This window comes from Macadamia integrifolia, chromosome 6 (genome assembly GCF_013358625.1).
Source record: "Macadamia integrifolia cultivar HAES 741 chromosome 6, SCU_Mint_v3, whole genome shotgun sequence".
In the NCBI taxonomy this organism is placed as follows: Eukaryota; Viridiplantae; Streptophyta; class Magnoliopsida; order Proteales; family Proteaceae; genus Macadamia; species Macadamia integrifolia.
Genome location: NC_056562.1, coordinates 34,531,125 through 34,550,930, shown reverse-complemented (window position 1 = coordinate 34,550,930; position 19,806 = coordinate 34,531,125). Strand labels below are relative to the sequence as shown.

The 19,806-nt window shown below is 37.1% G+C and overlaps 1 protein-coding gene across 21 annotated transcripts; it reads right to left on the bottom strand.

The window, feature by feature from the left end:
- Positions 1–246: 246 nt before the first annotated feature.
- LOC122082316 (pectin acetylesterase 9) lies at positions 247–19,443 on the bottom strand. 21 transcript variants are annotated; one of them, XR_006141276.1, is made up of 16 exons: positions 18,054–19,441; positions 17,353–17,420; positions 17,026–17,239; positions 16,824–16,906; positions 16,132–16,261; positions 14,840–14,919; positions 13,602–13,688; positions 12,683–12,807; positions 12,487–12,547; positions 5,328–5,384; positions 5,124–5,201; positions 4,930–5,035; positions 2,324–2,472; positions 1,976–2,087; positions 1,588–1,827; positions 247–747 (listed from the first exon to the last, which is right to left on the bottom strand). XR_006141276.1 is itself a non-coding variant. In XM_042649786.1 (16 exons), exons 4-16 carry the CDS (start codon positions 17,144–17,146, stop codon positions 754–756), a joined length of 1,344 nt encoding a protein of 447 aa, XP_042505720.1. In that variant the 5' UTR covers positions 17,147–17,239; positions 17,353–17,420; positions 18,054–18,890; positions 18,988–19,441; the 3' UTR covers positions 247–753. The 21 variants fall into 21 exon arrangements, 16 of the variants coding, with proteins under 16 accessions (XP_042505720.1, XP_042505721.1, XP_042505723.1 ...); XM_042649786.1 differs by lacking the exon at positions 1,588–1,827 and having other exon boundaries at positions 247–908; positions 18,054–18,890; positions 18,988–19,441; XM_042649787.1 differs by lacking the exon at positions 1,588–1,827 and having other exon boundaries at positions 247–908; positions 18,054–18,885; positions 18,988–19,441.
- Positions 19,444–19,806: the final 363 nt, after the last annotated feature.

Here is a 19,806-nt window from a genome sequence, read left to right as displayed (position 1 = left end):
AAAAGAAAAAAAAAAAAATTCAAAAAAATTTGAATTTGAGGAGAGAGACTGACACATAAAAAATCATTGTGTAATCATTCTTTTTTATCTTATTATGTCTTTTGCACTATTTTCTTTTCTTTTATTTTCTTAATTACCAAACATAGCGAAGAGAGAATCCAAAATATAATTTTACGTAATCTGATAACGACAAGTAGAAGAGACATTTTTGAAGCTTTATCATTTATAATGTCTTCCAGTTTGTTATTGATATCTTCAACTTTTTTTGTATTTATTCAACAAATTTGTTTTGCATTTAATTGTATGATATAATGACAATATAATCATATGTAGGCAATATCCTATTGATTTTCATGCCCAGTTATCCACATTACAGGTAATCACAATTTGTTTTGCTCTATCGTGCAGAGAAGTAGACTCCCCATTGCAGCTGTGAAGGGAGGAACTGTTGCAATACAATCTGCCGAGAATAAGGTGTTGAGGAAGTAATATTCTATATTGAAGCAGTTGTGGAAGAAGAGAAAAGTGACCAAGTGAATAGAAGAAATCACTGCACATCTTTCCAATAGAACCTGAGTATAGATTCAAGCAGCATTGCTAACAATACTGGCCAAACTTTGCTAAGTTGAGAGATGAGGGTTGCAGGCTGTGTTGCTTGGACGCTTCATCAGAGCAGCCATCCATCAGTTCTTCTTCCTCCATGCTCAGGTACAGCATATGTATCCGAGATTCCAAGTTGAGTTGGTGCTGCGATCACCAAAAAAGAAGTATCGTTGCTATGATCCCCAGAAAAAGTTGCATCTCTACCATACCCTGGTAGCAAAGAGTGTGGGTTCCTGCCACCGTTGGCGAATTACCACCTGCTGTTGGTGGAGTATTACCCCCTGATTTTGGGGGAGAACTAGGCCCTGGAGGTGTTGAAATCAATCCTCTAGGTTTTATGCAGTTCTTTCAACAAGTATATGAATCAAAATTTCAATTAAAAAAAAAAAACAGAAGACTAGTACAGAGTTTTGTCTATTGTATTCAATGGTGAGTAAATGTGCCCATATAAAAAGCTGATAATTAACAGATTCTTCAACCTTTGGGCAACTTGGTTGGGAGTTTGATAGTAATAGTAGTAGTTTTGCAGCAATTGTTTTACATTGTGCCGTATCCTGAAACCTTTTGATGCAACAGTAAGGTTGCTCTATTGTGACCACTTTGAGTCAGGAAACAGACTCTCCGCGAAGTGGGGGTAAGGCTTTGTACATTATGACCCTCTCAGACCCCACAATAGCTGGAGCCTCGTGCACTGGCTATGCCCTTTTCTCTCTCATATAGGCTTTTTTTTTTTTTTTTTTTTTTTTTATTTTTATAATTATATTTCCCAGAGCCCAACAGATTTCTTTTAATTTAAAGGAATAAAAAAAATTGAAAGAACTTCCAATTAATTAATTTTTTTTTTTAATATTGTTCTCCAAAAACAAAGTGACTGTATCTTGGTTATATGGGGGGGAAAAAAACAATGACAAAGAATTTTGCAACTTAAAATCTAACCTAGAAGCTGATTTTCTGGGAAATGTTTTTCCTGTTGAAAAAAAGTACCTAATGGAAATCTTAAATTAGCTCTTTCCAGCTTTGAGCATGTGTTAAGGAAGTGGATTGCATTCTGTCTGCAGTGCTGAATTGATGGATTGCCTTGGTAATTTCACCTTTTATAAGACAAACTGAATGGATACTTCTGCTTTCACCAAAAATCTAACAATGCAGAGCTATGAACTTCAATCTGGTTAGATCCTCAACATCTTTGAATGAATAGAATGCCGACCGTATCCACTTCCACCTCTAAAAATCTCCTTGTTCCAAAGTGCACAAATTTTTGGGGGTCAATACTCGACATTGTTCATGATCCTAATGTCATATAGGAGCAGAAAATATTTTTAATGAATCACTAGTTTCAACTATTGTTACATTCTTTGCCAATAATGCATACCTGAAACCTGTGGTATAATGTTGTGGCAAGTAGTATCACAAGGGTAGGGGCAGTCAATCTCTTTTGTGACGTTCCTCTCAAAATACCAGTCCCCAACTGCTTCTGAAATTGTCTGAATATAAAAATCTGATCATTACAATAGAAACTAGCAGGTTTCTAAATTTGGAAAATTTGCAAAGCCTGAGAAAATTCGAAATGCATTTTTGAAATTCATTTTGAGAAGGTTCTCTAAGATTTCAGTTAGAATTAAATGGATAGATGAAGATTAAGAGAATAAAAAGACATTGTTATATGCAACCCATGATTCCATCACAAAAGTCTTAAGATGGACAAAGATTTTTCAATTACCTTATTGTGCACTCTAGGAGAGTCGGCTGCAAGCCATGTGTCTTGTGATTCACTTTGGCAATGAGAAAAACATGAGTTTATGAATAATCCACCTTCTCTTGAATATTCAAAGAAGAATTTCAAAGCTTCAAGCATTTCATATCTGAAACCTGTAGAGTGGGGGGAAAAAATCAACAACCCAAACAAGGTTTACAATTTGCAACTGAAGAATTTATGACTGCATAAGCATAGCCAAATTTGCAAACAGCCTGGTCAAGTGGTCATTACAAATATAAGCACAAAAACAGCAAACTCATTAATTACATGTACCACTCTATATGCAGGTCTATATCCATCATACGATGCATTCCCTTCCACAAGGACCAAAATTGGTGGCTAAAAGTATTTTCCAATCATATTCCACCTAGCATCAAAAGCACCGGCATGCCAAGTGGCATTCTTTCTGGAAATTGCAAGTCATGCCCATAGAGCTCAAAACAACAACATGATGCCATTAGAAGTTAAGTGACCCAATGTGTCAGTGCAGACCCGAAATCACTCTCTAAATGGGACTTCTCTATACCAAGCACCAGAAGCTGGAAAAATATCGATTAGGGAGGTCTGGGTGGTGGAACTTGTAGGGCAGCGTATGACAATCCTGCTGAGAAATTCCTAGTGTTTTTCTCTCAATATATTTGTTAGTCATGTCCCCTATGCGTTACCGCTTAGCCTAGAAGATCAAACTGTAAGGGAAATGTAAATGTATACATCAACACCCCCCGGTACGTGTAGGCATGGCGGAAACACTTCAAGTGGCATCGAGGGGGATGTGTCACCCGTTGCACTTCCTAGGAGTCGAACACTCGACTAGAAGTAACTGAATATTCGGAGGAGAAACTAGAAGGTTGCACACATGCCTGTGTAAAGAGGATTGCAAACTATGCCTGAAATCAGTAAACAATCAATTACCTGAATCTATTTACTACATGCAGCTTGAAAAACATCAGGTATGTCTTTGGAGGGCCAGACAGTGGATCAGCAGTCATCCCAAAGAGCCACTCTCTCACCAAAACATTCTCATACATTCAAGGAAACCTCTCATGTTCAGGATCTCCTTCCACAGGCTTCTATAATGATTGATGTTAATCTGCCTGTTTTCAGTCATTGACAGTGTCAAATATAACTGATCTCCGTGGATCACTGTCAGAACTTCAATTACTATTTGCAGAGGAAGGCATGATTCCTACTGACCATCTTCCTCATATCCGATTCTCCCAGCTCCTTGGAGTTGCAAATAACATCCCACGAGACCAGATGATATTTAGATGACCTGATGATGCTCTGGGTTCGGGCCCAGTTGCTGGGGCAAACTTTTGGCTATTGGCACGACCGAAATCCACACTAAATTAGTGTGGGCTCAGGCTGGGTGGGCCTTCACGGAAGTCCACAAGTAGCCTGCACAAAAGAGCCTACGTGGTTACGTATAAAATATTTCTAAGTGATAGCAGGTGCAGCCGTGCAGGTTTTCCTTCTCCAAGAAATAAAAAACCAAGCTTCTTACCATCTTAATGGTTCTGTCAGTGGCCTCCACACATTTGTATTAGGTGTGAGATGATTGTACAGTTTTGCAAAGAGGATTTCCCAATCATCGCTGAAATCAAATGAGCAGCATTGAATGCCACTGTTTACCTCCTAGGGCTTGGGAAAAAAAAAAAAAAAGGATATTTCTGACATCATCCACTTCCTTCCTAGATCAGCCATCATTAAGATCATGAGATCTCTAGTGTTAGTGAACTAGTCTTACTTATTAATTTACTCTTAGTTTCAATCTCTAAATCAAAACAACATGGATCATGGAATATTTCATTTTGATCCATATGGAAAGAAATAAACCGGAATGATACTTGTTAAAAGGATAAAAACAAACCCCTCCATACCACTTATTTAAGCCTTAACCATTAGGCCAAATGCAGTTTTCATGTGTAACATATCTCAATGAAATTGACTGCGATATCCAAAATTTTTATTTTAGTCACCAGGCTAACAAGTTTAAGATTCATCTATAGACCATAAATTTCTTTCGATTTTGGGCATATTTGTCAAGAGGCATTGATTTGGAAAGAATGTAGGCAGGTGCAGTATACAATTACTACTGTTGAGATCATAAGCGCGTTTTTGTCAAATACATGGGTGTGAAATTGAGTTGAGTCTAAATCTGGCAGTTCAGACCTCAATAGCATTGCTCCGACAGACATATTAACTTATTACCCTTTTTTAAGTTCTTTACCTTCATGGCATGACGAAAACTCAAATGTGCAATGGTCCAGCAGATAACTTTTTCTTCCTTTTTTTTGGAAATTTTTTCCAGGGACATGCTTAAAGAGTTATGTTTGTGTATCTTCTTGATATCTTTGATAAGTCGGATGATACTAGTGGTTGTAAACATTACTGGATGTTCTGCTTATTTGCTCTAATATACTTCTAGGTGTCCTGGGATCTACATCTTATCTTCTCCCTGAGAAAATAAACATCCCTCCAGAAGGAAAAAAGGGTGTTGAAGGGGAGAAAGGCCACATCTGAATGAACTGAACAAGGAACAAATAACTACAATATTATTAAGGAGCAACCTTGTAAGATGGTTATCTGGCTTGGAGTACATGAAGATGGATTAAGCTTGCATCGATTCCAATGTCCCCGTAAATCAGCAGAAGGTGGCACCAGTATGTGATGAAACTGTCAGCATAAAACTCCAATAGTTACAAACAGGCACAGCTTCTATACAATATTTAGAGTTCACACCAAAAAAAGCCAGAAATCTTACTTGATATACATCATATGCAGAATTTAAGATAAAGAATGGTGTTGTTATGTATGTCAATGCATATTGAGGGAAGAAACACTGCATGAGAACTTGTAACCTTCAGAACCACGAGGGAGAGAAAACAAAGATTGATTGAACCAACTATTTTTCAGCTAACGATACGCCGGGGGGGGGGGGGGGGGGAGAATATGGTAGGATTCTTACTAGATTTGGATAATAGCGAGAGCTCGTGCAGTTTCTGTCCAGATTCTTTTCCACACCCTGTAACATTAAGTTCTGATTTCTGAAACAGCAACACAACCTTAAAAGAAGGAAATAAAACAGGCCATCCAAGATGAACAAAAAAATCATACAAGCATGGAATGAACTAAAATATGGTTTAGTCCCCACTTAGTGGCTTTTTGGCCAGGGCAAGAGTAAAATTTAAAAAAGAGAGGAAAGAGATAGAAAATAAGAAGATTGAATAGATTAAATTGAACTGGCTTTCTATATTGAAATTTCCAGTGGTTAGTTTGGGTGTTTTTCTTCATTCTGCTCTTTCGTACATCACTAATGTTAGGAGACAAGGCCACAAATACGACATGTCCTTCTCTCCTAGACTTATTGATGCAGTATCGAAGACATACCGCAGGAGGAGGACCAGGAAAGGCCAGGCCTAGCGTGGCCCAGCTCTTTGTTTTCTTTTTAGTTATTTTATTTAAAGTTAGATATTTCTTTCTTGTTTTAAGTCTTTAAATTTGGGTCCACATCCCTTTTAAAGACCAAGTACACTTTGAAAAGAAATTGTGTACTCTAATAGGAATCAACATGGGGTATTCCCAGTCTGATTCAAATTATTTTATTTTATTTTATTTTATTTATTATTATTATTATTTTTTAAATTAAGACCATGGGCTCTCTATAGCCACGACTTTATTTTCAAACAAATAAGCTGCTGCTGCTCCCTTCCATGCATGGATGGAGGTTTCCTTGCATCAGATCAAGGATTCGGCTGGTGTTTGATCCAACCAAACACCTTGTGGTGAGAAGCCCAGTTGCATTGTTCTATATTTCATAAGGAACTAATCCTTCACTATTATTTCTGTGCTTATGTTCATCATTGATCTCAGCGATACTTCAGTCCAATCACCATTGAGATTGTTGATTTATGTTGGAAAAAAAATCCATCAGATCCATATTGTGTGGATTAAATGAATCAATTTGCATGATACAATAATGGGCCTCGATAATCCTTAGATTTTAATCTAAAACTGTTCACAAGTAGGGATGGTCCTGGACACCTCGTTCATAGGGTCATCACACTGTGTACCTAGGAATGAAGATTCCAAGGCATAAGTGCTAGTGTACATATCGTCTGTATATTGAACCGGATGACACAAATTTTGCACGCGTGTTACTGTAAGTTTATTTGGAGCAAGCTTCAAGTCAGAAGTGTACGGTCGGTCTCTGGACCTAAAGGGTCCATATCAGTGTGGTTACCATCATGAGTTTTGGTGTACCAACGGTTTATGTCTCCCTAATTATATATTGGTGTACTGGATTCACAGTGTTTGGCCATATTCGAATAAATACCCAACATTGGAATGCACTATCCTAATTGGGTGAATATCAATGAGAGAAAATATGTAATTGATTGGACATAAATCCGGATCCGGTGGGATTTGGTAAAATGTTTTGAAAATAAATATAATTTAGGTTCCTATGCCTCACTATGCCAAGTGAAGAAGATCACTTCACTATGACTTTTTTATCCCTTCCAAATGTTTTTTTTGAGTTGAAATGGAAAGTTCATTCTTGTAAAATCATGAATCATTACTAATCCATTCTTCCTCTCCATTCGGATCCTATGGCATGCCCTAGTGGTGAGAATCAATTGAAGAGCTTCATTGAGAAACACCCTCCACGAATTGGGACTACTTATGAACTTCCATGCTTCCGTACAGAAAACCCACATTGAGAATAAGCACTTCGAAATGCGACCAGCTATGAAGCTACCTAAAGATCCTTACTGGCCGCAAGGCAGTGGGTCGACCTATGCTTCCCATCATGGAAGTGGCCTCCTTTGAGAACGACCTTGCAAGAGGGAAGCCCTTTCTTGTGCATCTGAGTGAAGGAACAGAAGCCAGGGTGGGTCGCAGAAAGCAGGCTGAGGCTGGGGGCAATGTGAGAGGTAGCAGGGGTGGACAAGGAAGATGGAGCTTGGCTTACGGAGAGGGTGGTGTGCGGCGGGGGCAAATGGGTATTTGAAATCAGAGAACCCAAGAAGCCCAATCAATTCTGGCTTGATTCATTCCCAACCACAAAAAATGGCTGATGTTGCCTACAATGTTGCGGCACTTGCACTCAAGGTTATCGAGTTGCATATGGGTCAAAGCCACGAGAGATTTCAGAGCAGCAGCGTAATTCGAAAAGGTGTGATTGTCACTAGAGATGGGTTGCACTAGATGACCGTAATGAACCTCCGCCAATTTCTGGCCATTGAAACGGCAGAAGATGATGGATTGCAGGAGAAAGAAGAGCTTTGTTGCTTTGTTTGACTCTGATGTGAGAAAACACAATAAAAACTGTTCTATGGCCATTTGGGTTCAACCCATCTTCTTTCCGCAAGCCAGCAACTAAGGTATCGACATTGCATTCCCTTAGAATATGAGATGGGGTTATCGTTCAAGGATTCCCACATTAACCGGCCAAGGCATTCATACGCAAAGAGGGGAAGGGAAGCAGAAGTAGAGGAAGCCTGCATTAGACTAGGAGAGGAAGGAGAAAACAGATTTAGTGATCTTTAAATGTGATGTTAAAAAAATTACCCCTCCACTACAAGTGAACATTTTTTTACTTTTCTTTTCTTTTCTTCTACTTTTGAATTAGATCTAATTGTCATTCACTTCACTAGAAGTGAACAAAAGCATTTGTAAGGGTAAGAAATTCATAGTGAAATGAATAGTTTCATTAGGTGTAGTGATACAAAAGAAAACCTTATAATTTACTAATATTTATTTTCATAAAAATTTTTGGAAATGTTTTCTTGATATAATCAAAATTACGAAATCTTTGTAATTGTAATTCCTGTTCACCTCCACATGCCATATAGTGTACCATGTGATATTGTTCAGTGGGGAACTGATGTGCAATTACCTAATTAAATTGGAAATTGTTAATTACATCTACTTGGATGTGCACGTGCTTTGTTGGCATATATTGTATTGGGAATATGGTGTCTGACTAACACATGGCATGCTAGGTGTAATCCTAATGGGATCTTACCCGTTTCCTATCAATCTAACCCATTTATGAATTACGTAGCACATCTATTATTGGTAATAGACTTTTGGATTACATCCATTGGATGAAGATCAATTAAATTGGAAACTGTTAATTACATCTACTTGGATGTGTACGTGCTTTGTTGGCATCTATTGTACTGGGAATATGGTGTCTGATTGACGCATGGCATGCTAGGTGGAATCCTAATGGGATCTTACTCTTTTCCTATTAATCTAACCCATTTATGAATTACGTAGCACATCTATTATTGGTAATAGACTTTTGGGTTACATCCATTGGATGAAGATCTTGATGAGAGATAACGATCCCATATCAAGATAAGTGAGATGGTGTGTAAGGGATTCTTTTACCTACACTATTGAATAATGAATTTAAATAATTTGTGATTGGATCCATAATGGAAAACCATCAAAAGATATTCTAGAAAGGTGGTTTTGAGAAATAATATTGTGGATATAGGGAAGAGATAAGTCTCTTCCCACTGATCCATCGTAATGGACTCTCCCCTCTCTCTCTCTCTCTCTCTCTCCATTGTAAGTGCGTGAGTCTGTGAGGTAGAACTAGGGTTTTTGAGGAAAAACTAGTTTTCTTGGAGGTGGCCGTTCCGATGAGAACATAAAACAATAGTGGGAGGAATGACTGCAAAGAGGCTAAGGTCACATGGAGGGCTTGCTTTTGTGAGCCTACAGGTTACATATAATCCCTCTCTAGTAGATGTCAAATTTTTGAATGGTCGTCCATACTTGTTAAGCGATCTGTCCGTTTCTGCCCCAAAAAGTAGGGGTTGGTTTCTTACATGATTCAAGTTCTGTTTTCTACAGTATGCTATCGAAACTGCCTGCTATCAAATTTTGGCTTCCATTCTAGAATTTGTTGGCTAATCAAAATAGTCCTTCTCATAATAGGATTGCTTGTTTTGAGGGTTTTATATTATTAATGTTGATTTTATTGGGTGGAACACAAATCATCCTACTAGTAGGGATGGCCATTCAAAATTTTTACAAACATAGAGAGGGAGATTGATGTTACCTTGAGGCTCACAAATGCAAAAACTTCATGGGATCTTAGCCTTTACACAAACGGTTTTTCCACCACTTTAGCCTTTCATTTCCCATCAAGATGGCCACCTCCAATAACACTTGGGTTTTCACAAAACCCTAAGGCCAATCTCAAACAATCATACACAAAAGGGAGAAAGGAAGAGAGAAGAGATCGATTGTGGAAAGGGAGAGAATCAATTCTTTATTGTATTTGGGGATAGAATTTTATTTCTTATAAGTAATCATCCCAATTAACTTTCTAAAACTCTTTAAGTATATTTTGTGATTCGGCTTTCCAAATTGGAGCCAATCACAAATCTCTCCTAAACCATGCCTTAATAAAAAATAAAATTCCATTATGGCATATTTTACACAATTTGAATTCCCGATTCAAAAAGTGTAGAGAAATGACTTTCTTCCACATCATCTCCCTAATTTTGATGTGAAATCTCATCTCTCATCAAGAGCTTCATCCAATGGATATAATCTAAAGAACTATGACCAATAATAAATATGCTACATTGATGGGTTGGACCAATTGGGAAGGGTAGGATCCCATTACAATTCCACCCAACTTGCCACACATGTCAGGTCAACGCCACAATCCCAATGTGGTATTTACCAATACATACACAATCAAAGTAGGCATAACTAAAATCTCCAATTTAAGTAGATAATTATGCATCAGTCACCCACTATAGAATATCGTATAGTAGACTATAGAGCATGTGTGAATTTACTGTCATAATCCTAGTCCATCAAAATTTCAATTCCAAAGATCCAGAAATTCTGATTGGACTAGGGAAATCATTTTCCAATTTTTTTTTACGAATAATATTATTTTTGATAACTTTTCAAAAAAATTACCAACCAGATCTAGATTTATGTTCAATCAATTACAGACATTCTCTTTCTTTGATTATTCTCCCTATTAGGGCAATGGATTCATGTTGGGCATCTCTTTCAAATGCGGTTAAGCACTGTGAATCCAATACACCGATATGTAGTCAAAGGAGACATCAACCATTGGCACCTCAACACTCACAATACGTAACTTAACCAATAATGACCCATCAGGTCAAGGGACCAACTAATATACACTAACGAGAATTCCGTTTCTAATCAACTGACAATAATGCACATGCGGAATTCCCGTATGATCTGGTTGAATGTACACTCGCACTTGTGCCCTAGAATCTCCATTCCTAGGTACATACGGTTCTACAACCATATGAATGGGATTAGCTAAATCTGCAATCTGTTCTTTAATCAGACTTCTAGTTTGACAGATTTGTCCCTATACCTGCCGGCTGCCACTAGGATTTCCCCGTAACATCAGATCCACTCGTTGTTGGATCAAGCTGAAAATTTATCACATATTAAAACCCTTCAAAGGAGAAATCAGCCTGAGTTCTTATCTGATCCAACCATCTGACTTGCTCCTATTGATTTTCTCCCCTAATCTGGGCTTCTGTTCTCTGATTTTTTATTCAGTTTAGTACATTTTTGGCTCTCTAATTCAGTACTGCATTACTTCTCATGTGTGACCTAGTCTTTAAGCATTTGAAATCAGCCACATGCCAGTTCTTTGCCTCGACCTTATCTAGTAACAATCATTTTACTTGCTGCCTATGTGTTCTGCTCTTGGAACTGATTATGTTCCCTACCACATTCAAACTTACAAGAATCTATGGAAATCCTGTAGTTGGATTTATCAATCTAAACTCTAGACCCCTGCATTGACTTTGTTCTTCCCAGGTCCTTGTTACTGCAACTCTTGATACTGGTTTTCCAAGTAATATGCTTATAGATCTGCCAACTATGTAACAGCTAAAAGTTGAGGATTAGCAATAGAATTGGATCTGATCAGCTAGGTTTGACTTCAATTTGTCAGGGTGAAGGCATAACTTATGCCCTAGCTGGGTTAAGATTTGCAAATCTGAATCCCCTTAACAAAGTTACTGATTCTCTTTACCATTTCCTTTTTCCTTACCTCATTTTCTTTTGGATCAATAGAAACAGACATACTTGATGTAGTCATGAACTCAAAATGATGAGCATTTAACGCCCAATCCACTTTCTCCTTCTCTTCCAACTTCTTTCTCAAGCAACGGCTATTATTTCAAATTTACTCTTTCCTAGATGTTTCCAACAGCTATCTTCCAATGGCTCTTTTCCAATGGTTATATATCATCTACTCTTTTCCCCCTCCCCTATATGTATCTTTTGGTTTAACGAACAACAACAACAACAACAACAACAACAACAACAAAGCTTAGCTTTATCCCAACTAAATGGGGCCGGCTCTATTTCTTTTGGTTTAACGAAATAGAGCTGATAATCTATATTGTTTTAACTTATGATGTGTCATGGTAAGCCCCATTGTGAGTTTGAGGTCCCATAATTGGGTTGAGTAAGTCCCCAAGAGACCCATAGTTAAGTTGTCCTCTCTGACCCTTAAGTGGCCCTCTCTAACTCTTGTTATCCTGTACTTATCTTCATGTTCTATCTTATTAGCATTTTCCTTTGCGCTGCATCAATACCTAAACCAAAAACAACAGAAATGAGAAGAAGAAGAGCAAAGAAAAAGTACTATCCATTTGAAATTCAAAATAGTTTACAAAGGGGACTACAATATCAATTTACCTTAGGCTGTAATAGCCAGAATTCTTGCTTTTCAAACAACCAGATGGTAATAATATGGTTAGCAAGTCTACGGTTATCTTTTCATTTTGGATCCTTCATGGTCAACCCATATAGGCTCAGGCAAGAATCAAATATTTCCACCCACAATCTATATCCATACAATCAAAGCAGAAAGCAACATGCAAAATATAGCTATAGTGGTCAAAATTGTCAATTTTCACCAATTAAATGAAAGATAGTCTATTCAAGATAAAGCAAAAGAGTCATAAGCTTTTATCACTGCACATAAATTTCAACAATCAACTGTCATATGAAATGGTGAAATGAACTAAACTGCATGACTAGAATGTCTTTACGAGTATGTTACTAAAGCTACTGGAGTGAAGGTGTACCTGAAGTACAACAAGGTTTTCAAAGAAGGACCTTATAGTGTGGTTCAAACTTATATCTTTTCTGTAAGAGGAAATACCAAACAAAAAAGAATAGTTCAGAACTAGCTCCATATGAAATTTAAGGTCTTGTCGTAATGTAAGAGACTATGCCAGAAATATCCAGGTAGCATTAAAGTTCATCAAGGGAGAGAATTACGCATCAAGGAAAAATCCACCGTCACTTAAGCATTTAACACTGGCAGTCTTAGGTAGGAATTGGGTGAAGTTGTCACAGTGCAGAAAGGTTGCTAGACCCCCTGCAGAGCAACCTGATAGCAAAGCCTAGAAAAGAAATGCATACACACATATGAGCATGATGCAAATGCATAGAAATATTAATATGCAGATTTCAGATATTCCATATGTAATTTATCCACATTTAATGATTCCATGCATGCACATAATCCCAGTCATAACAAACATGTGTGTGTGTGTGTACGTATTCATGCATGTGCATGGAAATTTGGACCCTTGTACCATTTGTGGTCTGCTGAGAACTATGGAAAGAGAGGAAGAACTTTATCTTTGAAGGAAACAAGACTTGAATGAACATGCAGAGGTTTCTGAAAATTTTTCTACACTGGTCCTCAGTTGCTAAGCTTCTGAGATAATTGATCTGCCTGCTAATTTTGAGAACTTCAAGGAGATTTACAACTTTCGGGAATGGGCTTCCTTGTGTATATGTAACGTAGATTTTTTTGTAGAAAGCTGTGTGTATGGTGGTTCCCTCGACAAAGCTCTGGGGGCAGGAAATTTGTTATTACAGGTATATGGTATAACATTGGTAAAAGAATGAAATTTGCCTGAATTTATTCATGTTGGTGCCTAGAAACTATTTGAACATGATAAAGCGAGCATTCAAATGTATATGAAGAACAATTCCAACAGAAAAACCCTGAAAAAGTTTCCTGCAAAAATGAAAGTTGCTTTATGTATGAACAATTGGCATTACTTTTCTAAATTTAACATATTTTCATATTACATGGGTAGCTGTATACATAATCATATACTTGTATTTTCTAAGGCATGAATCAAAGAGGGAATATATTAAAGGAAATGGAAATCACCAATTGTACCTTATCTGCTTGGTTCAAGCCTCGAGAGAGAAGATCAAGAATGATGGCCTTCCAAATCCTTTGTCCTCTAAAGTAAAGTGAATTTGTCTGTTCATATTGTACATGTAGAACCATTTTAGAAAACATTTGTACATTCCTTGTCTTCCTGATGTCTCATCATCAAAAGTTTCTCTATTGAAGAACTGCTGAACAATAATAAACTGTGAAGACCTATGTATCCAATGCAGCCATTATTTTGGTATCATGCTTTTCCTCTTTTTCTTTTTCTGTGATTTGTATTAATATGAAATGTTTTGATAAGTACGGAGAAAAGACCGTGTCATGGTAATTGACAAAATATTATGTCCATCAAAAATGGAATCTTTGTTTTATTTAATCAAATAAGAGCTCTGAAAATACCATTTTCCCAATTTTTTAAGTGGAAGAATGTTGGAAATTTGCGAGCCTGTGGCACAACGGTTAAGTTGCACTATTGCAACATGTTGGTCACAGGTTCAAAACCTGGAAACAGCCTCTTCTGCGAAGCAGGGGGTAAGGCTGTGTACAACTTGCCCCTCCCAGACCTCGCAGTAGCAAGAGCCTCGTGCACTGGGGTGCTCTTTTTTAATGTTGGAAATTTGGGCAGTTTTAATCATGCCCACTGTTGTTGACATTTATGGAGGGAGACAAACCATAGAGCTCTCACCTCTTATAGGATGGCCCCCAGGGCCAAAGAGTTGGTTTAATTTTTGTTGGTCTGTTTGCAATGAATTTTGCAGGTTTCTATCCAGAATATGAAGTCCATGTGCTATAGTTTTTCCATCTGGCTGATACATCCTACTTTCCTTGTATAGACAAGCAGATTGTATCTTTTCTGTGATATGTATTATTTCTCGATCTCTAATAATATTTGACATCATGGGAGGAGGGGAAGCTCTATAGAATGTGTCACTATAATATCTCCACCAATCCCATTAAAGAAATTACTAATTAGGGTGAAGTTATCAAATACAGGAGTAAATTTCTACTTTGCTGGCAGTAACTTGAAATCAAAAGATGGCTGTTTGTTTTCAAAAACAATCTCAACATTGAAAAGCATGAATTTCGGTCAAAATGTATAACTGACCCTTTTTCAAGGGTGCGAGATACATAAATATCAAGAACTAACAAGATGATGACGCTCTTCAATCATCTGTTTTTAAGATAGCAGGGGATTATGTAACTTCAAAAAAATATCGGCTGAGTCGTCAAAAACATACTCCATTGTCAAACTTCCCATCACCAGCAAAGGAAGCTCCATCACAGTACCGAAGCTTCACCCGATTCCAATTGTAGAAATCTGATGTTCCAAAAGAAAAAACAAAAAAAGGAACCTTAGCAGTCCAGTCAAACCTATTTCAAACCCTGACTGTGATTAAACAAATTAACTAAACTTATGTTGCTTTAAATGATTTAGAACACTATATTCTTGGCAATTCAACAAGATACACCAGAGATAGACCACAAGACATACCATCAAGGGACCACAAGATATACCATCAAGGGTTTCTCTCGATACGTAATGACAAAAATTCCAGGAAGCATGCAAGCTGTGTTGATCTCCAAATTGTCACAGTGCCATTGGGTCATGGTCTCATGGATGTTAAGCCCCAGAATCATAATTTTCTCTAGCTCAAACATATTGTATGGATGAAAAGTCTTCCAATTCCCTTTCTACTTCCTAATTCTCCAGTCATGCTAACTCTGACAATGACATTCTAATTTTTTTTTTCATAATCTTTCTCAGTCTCTGAAGTTTGTTTTTTGAGCAGTTCTAAAGGGCGAAAGAGAAAAAAGAGTTACAAGTCAACTGGAAAAAGGGTTGTGGGAGTAGACAGTTACTGACAAAACACTGTAGAACCTTGGGTGGACAGCTTTATAGATGGGAAGAACTGGAAGGGTAGGTCTGATATTTTGTTGAATCTTGTCCCCCACCAAGCAAGAGTTGACAAAACACCTAATAAATTTAGAGTCCCAATGATTCAGTTCCCACATTGCAGAAACATGGAGGCTGATACTAAGCTTACCATGCCTCTGTTTTTTCTCCCAATTTTTTACATGAATGAATGGATAGGGGAACACAGATAGTACATGAAATATATTTCCAACCAATTGACTGACAGGAATGGACTCCAGTCCACTTAATGCACAGCCAGTGTTTCCTCAAATAAAAACTGTGGGATTGTAACTTCTTATTAGACGACTGAAAAGATAAGCAGACTTTGTGCAGAAAACTAAGATTATAATACCTCAAATTAAAAAGTGAAACTGATGAAGGGACCAAGTTGAAGACAGTAGCAATACAAGATAGTGCCAACATTGGAAAGGTTTGGATATGTTTCCTACTCTGCTCCATCCGTTTTTATCTCAGTAGTAAAGTCAAATGATCAGTGTGATTAATGGTTATGGATCACAAAAAATGATCAACCAAAAGAGCAGTCCTGATTGATTGGTCAAAATCATCATGATGATGAAAATCCGAAGAAAGACGAAACAAACACATATTGCATACCAGGATTTAGTGACATGTTGTTGCTGAGGATTCCCGAGAATACCTCCCATTTATTCATGAACCTTGTAGATCCTCGTCGAGTTTTCGCTCTCTCTAAGCATGACGCTACATCATTACACCACCCACCTCCCTATTCAAAAGATAGAACAGTTGATCAAAAGTATAATTAAAAAATAGAATTGCGCAATTACATAAATCATAATGATAATGAATATAAGCAGATGTCAGACTGACATGAACCTCACTTTTACTTCCTGATAATATATTTAGAAAATAAAAGAACAAGGAATTCTTTAAATTCTTCACCAAGTAATACACCAAAAAGAGAAGGAAAAGGAAAGAACAATTAGGAGCATCAATGGACTTGGATCAGGTCATCTGCTCCATATCTAAGTAGTTTCCATGCTCATCCCCTAATCAACGAGGGCAGACATCAATTCATGCTTTCATTAGACAAATGACATCGGCTATTTTAAGTTTTTTCAGTAGTTAGAAAACCTTTTTAGTGAGATGATCCAGACACATTGACGCACGCCCTCCCAACAGGGAATAATGACGGTAACTACTCAGGTCCATGTACCATAAGACATGGATTCAGAGTAGAAAGTGAGACCCTTTGTTATTTTCCCCTTCCCTCCTAATGATTTTAATTTACTGTCACTTTCGATCAAAATTATTTCAATCTTTTATACCTCAAACTGTAAAAGCCAGTTATGTGCTCCAGATCCAAACCCTGGGTGAAGATGATAGGCAGGCAAGCTTCCATCCAAGCACACTGGAAAATCAGTAGCAACAATAATCATAATAACTGTAAAATGATAAGTACCATCATGCAATTTAGAAAGGATATTTCACCAAAAATGTTATATGGTTTTTATTTAACCAAAAACTTGCCTGCCCCTTGAACTGCTGCATTTTTAACCAGGGTCATGTTTACTAGAAGCCGCTCCTCTGAACGGATACTCTGAGCACATGTAAGCAAAAGCAAGCTAATTGCAAAGAACCCCTTCTCCATTGAAATGAAATTTCAATTTAGCAGAGATGCAAAAACAATCCAATAACAAGTTGGTCTTTTTCTTCTTCCTCTTCTTCTTTGGATTGAGAGAAACTATATAAAAAATATTAAAAATAAATAGAAAGAGAAACAAACAAATAAATGGAAAAAAAAAAAAAAAAAAAAAAAAAACCTTACTGAACTTATGACCTGTTTAAGGAACTTACATTCAAAGAAGGGGATACTGATTTACTGAGCACCAATGACCATGCGATGTGATAGGTTTTGCCAAGATCTGGGGAGAAAAGCAGAAACCTCGACTTTGAGATCATGCAAAATGGGGATCTTTTTTTTCTTTTTTTCTTTTTTTATTTTTTTGGGTGCAACATTTTGAAGAAAAAAAAAAATTAATGGGCACTCTCAACTATTCCAATTTTTTTTTTTCCATGGCATCAAAAAAGCAGAGGAAATATAAGTTTAATGATGATGAAATCAACAAGGAACATATCAAAATAAATCTAAAAGCTCTATTGTTTTTCTCAATAAATGTATAAAGAATAATGTCAAAGAATATCAACTTGTGCCAGCTACCGATTGAAGCAGAAAAACCACGGGATAAAATAAAAGGAATAAATCTAAAAGCTCTATTGTTTTTCTCAATAAATGTATAAAGAATAATGTCAAAGAATATCAACTTGTGCCAGCTACAGATTGAAGCAGAAAAACCACGGGATAAAATAAAAGGAAAACATGGAAAACACAGTTATTCCAAATCTAACTGCTAAAAAAGTACGGAAATTTCCTTCATATATGTATTCTCTAAGAGGTTCAAACTCACAAAGCCAGAAAAAATGGGGAAAACTTTGCAATAAAGAAATCCAATATGATTTATTGTAAATTGATTGCAGAAGAAAGGAATATGATGTACCCTGAGCAGACTGTGCAACAAATAGATAAAATTTGGTTCTCCCCCAACCTCTACATGATTATGCTGAAAGCTTAACTTCGACGGAAGCTCATTAAGCAAATCTGTGTCAGCTGTTGCGGGAGGGACTTCAGAGTACAATTCACAGGGTGACTTTCTGAGCCAAAACAGAATGCCTAGATGTCACAAGTTCCATCAAAGAGAGCCAAAACGCTGTTATTTATTTATTTTTTCTCAAAATCTTGCCTTCTTTAGATTAACCCCATTTGATTGTAGGCAGTGAAGGGGCCTCCGTTACTGAGAGATTTGAGTCTTACTTCCATGGAAGCATGACTCGCTAAATGTGCAAGATCTTTCTGTACCTTCAGGAACATGGATCTTACTCCATTAGCTGGATATATCAGCCTGCTCAAGTATTGTTAGATCAGTTGGTAAGAGAAGAGCTGCTAGATCCACATATCGAGTCTTGTGGTTTCACCTAGTGAGTATATATGTGTATTATTCCTGCATAGCAGGTTGTTGTGTTTCTTATGCAGTAAAATTCACTATTAAGCAAATAAATAAATAAATAACCTAAAAGTGTTAATCAGAAAAAAAAAAAAAAAAAAAAAAAAAAAACAAAAATTCATCCTTCTCCAATCCTTATTGACTTCTGTATATAAATCTTCGAGATTCTCGTTTCACTGTAGTGGCTATGGTTGATTCAATGCCAGTGGTATCTTCTTCTTCTCATCAATTGTAAGAGCTTTGTTCCAAAAATTATGAAGAGAATGGTTACGTACTAATGAGCTCCATAGTTCAAATGGAGGGAGAACTACTCAAATATAAAGAATGCCTGTTCTAAAACACATCAAAACCAGACAGTGAGATCAACTAGTCATTGGCGCGGGGATGCAACAGCGAGAAAAAGAGATCTAGAAACACAACAAGAACGAACCTGAACTCAAGAGCGATCCTCTTGCCTCTCAATTCTCATCCATGAATAGCCATGACGAACTGAATCTTCTTCTCTACTCAACTCTTCCAGATTAAACGTTTAAAAGCAGCTTTTAATCACTCCAGCCATTAACATCTCAAACAAGTTACCAAGATTAGTTGGATCACCAACTAGACCTATTGATAATCTGATATGGAAAGTGAGTAGAAACTAGAGAATTAATTGGAGTGAGCGTTTGTTTCGTGCATCATCATCATCATCTCCATTAACGTTGAGCAATGAAAAACTTCCAACCAACAGCTTCACGCGAGTCCGCGCCTCACGATAACGTGAGATTGGATTGGATTGGAATGTCTGAATCATTTCGACTCATTAAATGCGAGGTGACCTCATCAATATCCCTCGAAAAAAACTCCAGATCTTGGTTCGACCCACCGCGATCGGTCCATGAACTGAAAGAGACAGTCTTCACTTTCCCAAAGTGTCTTGGGGCTCCAGGCAGGGTGTACTTGTAATACTTTTTGGGCGTGTCGTTCGCCGATGATTGGGGTACTAAGCTAGCGCATAGTTGGCAAATTTCGATTCTGAAATTATTTGGGCGGAGGATTATTCGGAATAATTCGATTGATTAATTTAAGGATTTGGTCAAAAAATGGTCAAAAAAATTTATTAGTTTTTTTTTTTTTTAAATACTGTTTAAGTGGACCGAATAGTTCGGTTTAATCCGATTCGCTCCGAATTATTCGTGTTTTATATTCACTTTTGAAAAAATTGTGAATTTTACCGAATTTTATTTTTAATTCAGATTCGATCATAATT

What these genes read in the sequence shown, in the direction of transcription:
- LOC122082316 (XM_042649785.1), bottom strand. Translation starts at nt 17,146, where the DNA reads ATGGAGAAGGGGTTCTTTGCAATTAGCTTGCTTTTGCTTACATGTGCT. An exon ending in TGCAGCAGTTCAAGGGGCAG is followed by an intron (nt 16,907 to 17,025) that starts GCAAGTTTTTGG and finishes CTGATTTTCCAG; the next exon opens with TGTGCTTGGATGGAAGCTTG. An exon ending in GCTTGAACCAAGCAGATAAG is followed by an intron (nt 12,808 to 13,601) that starts GTACAATTGGTG and finishes TTTCTTTTCTAG; the next exon opens with GCTTTGCTATCAGGTTGCTC.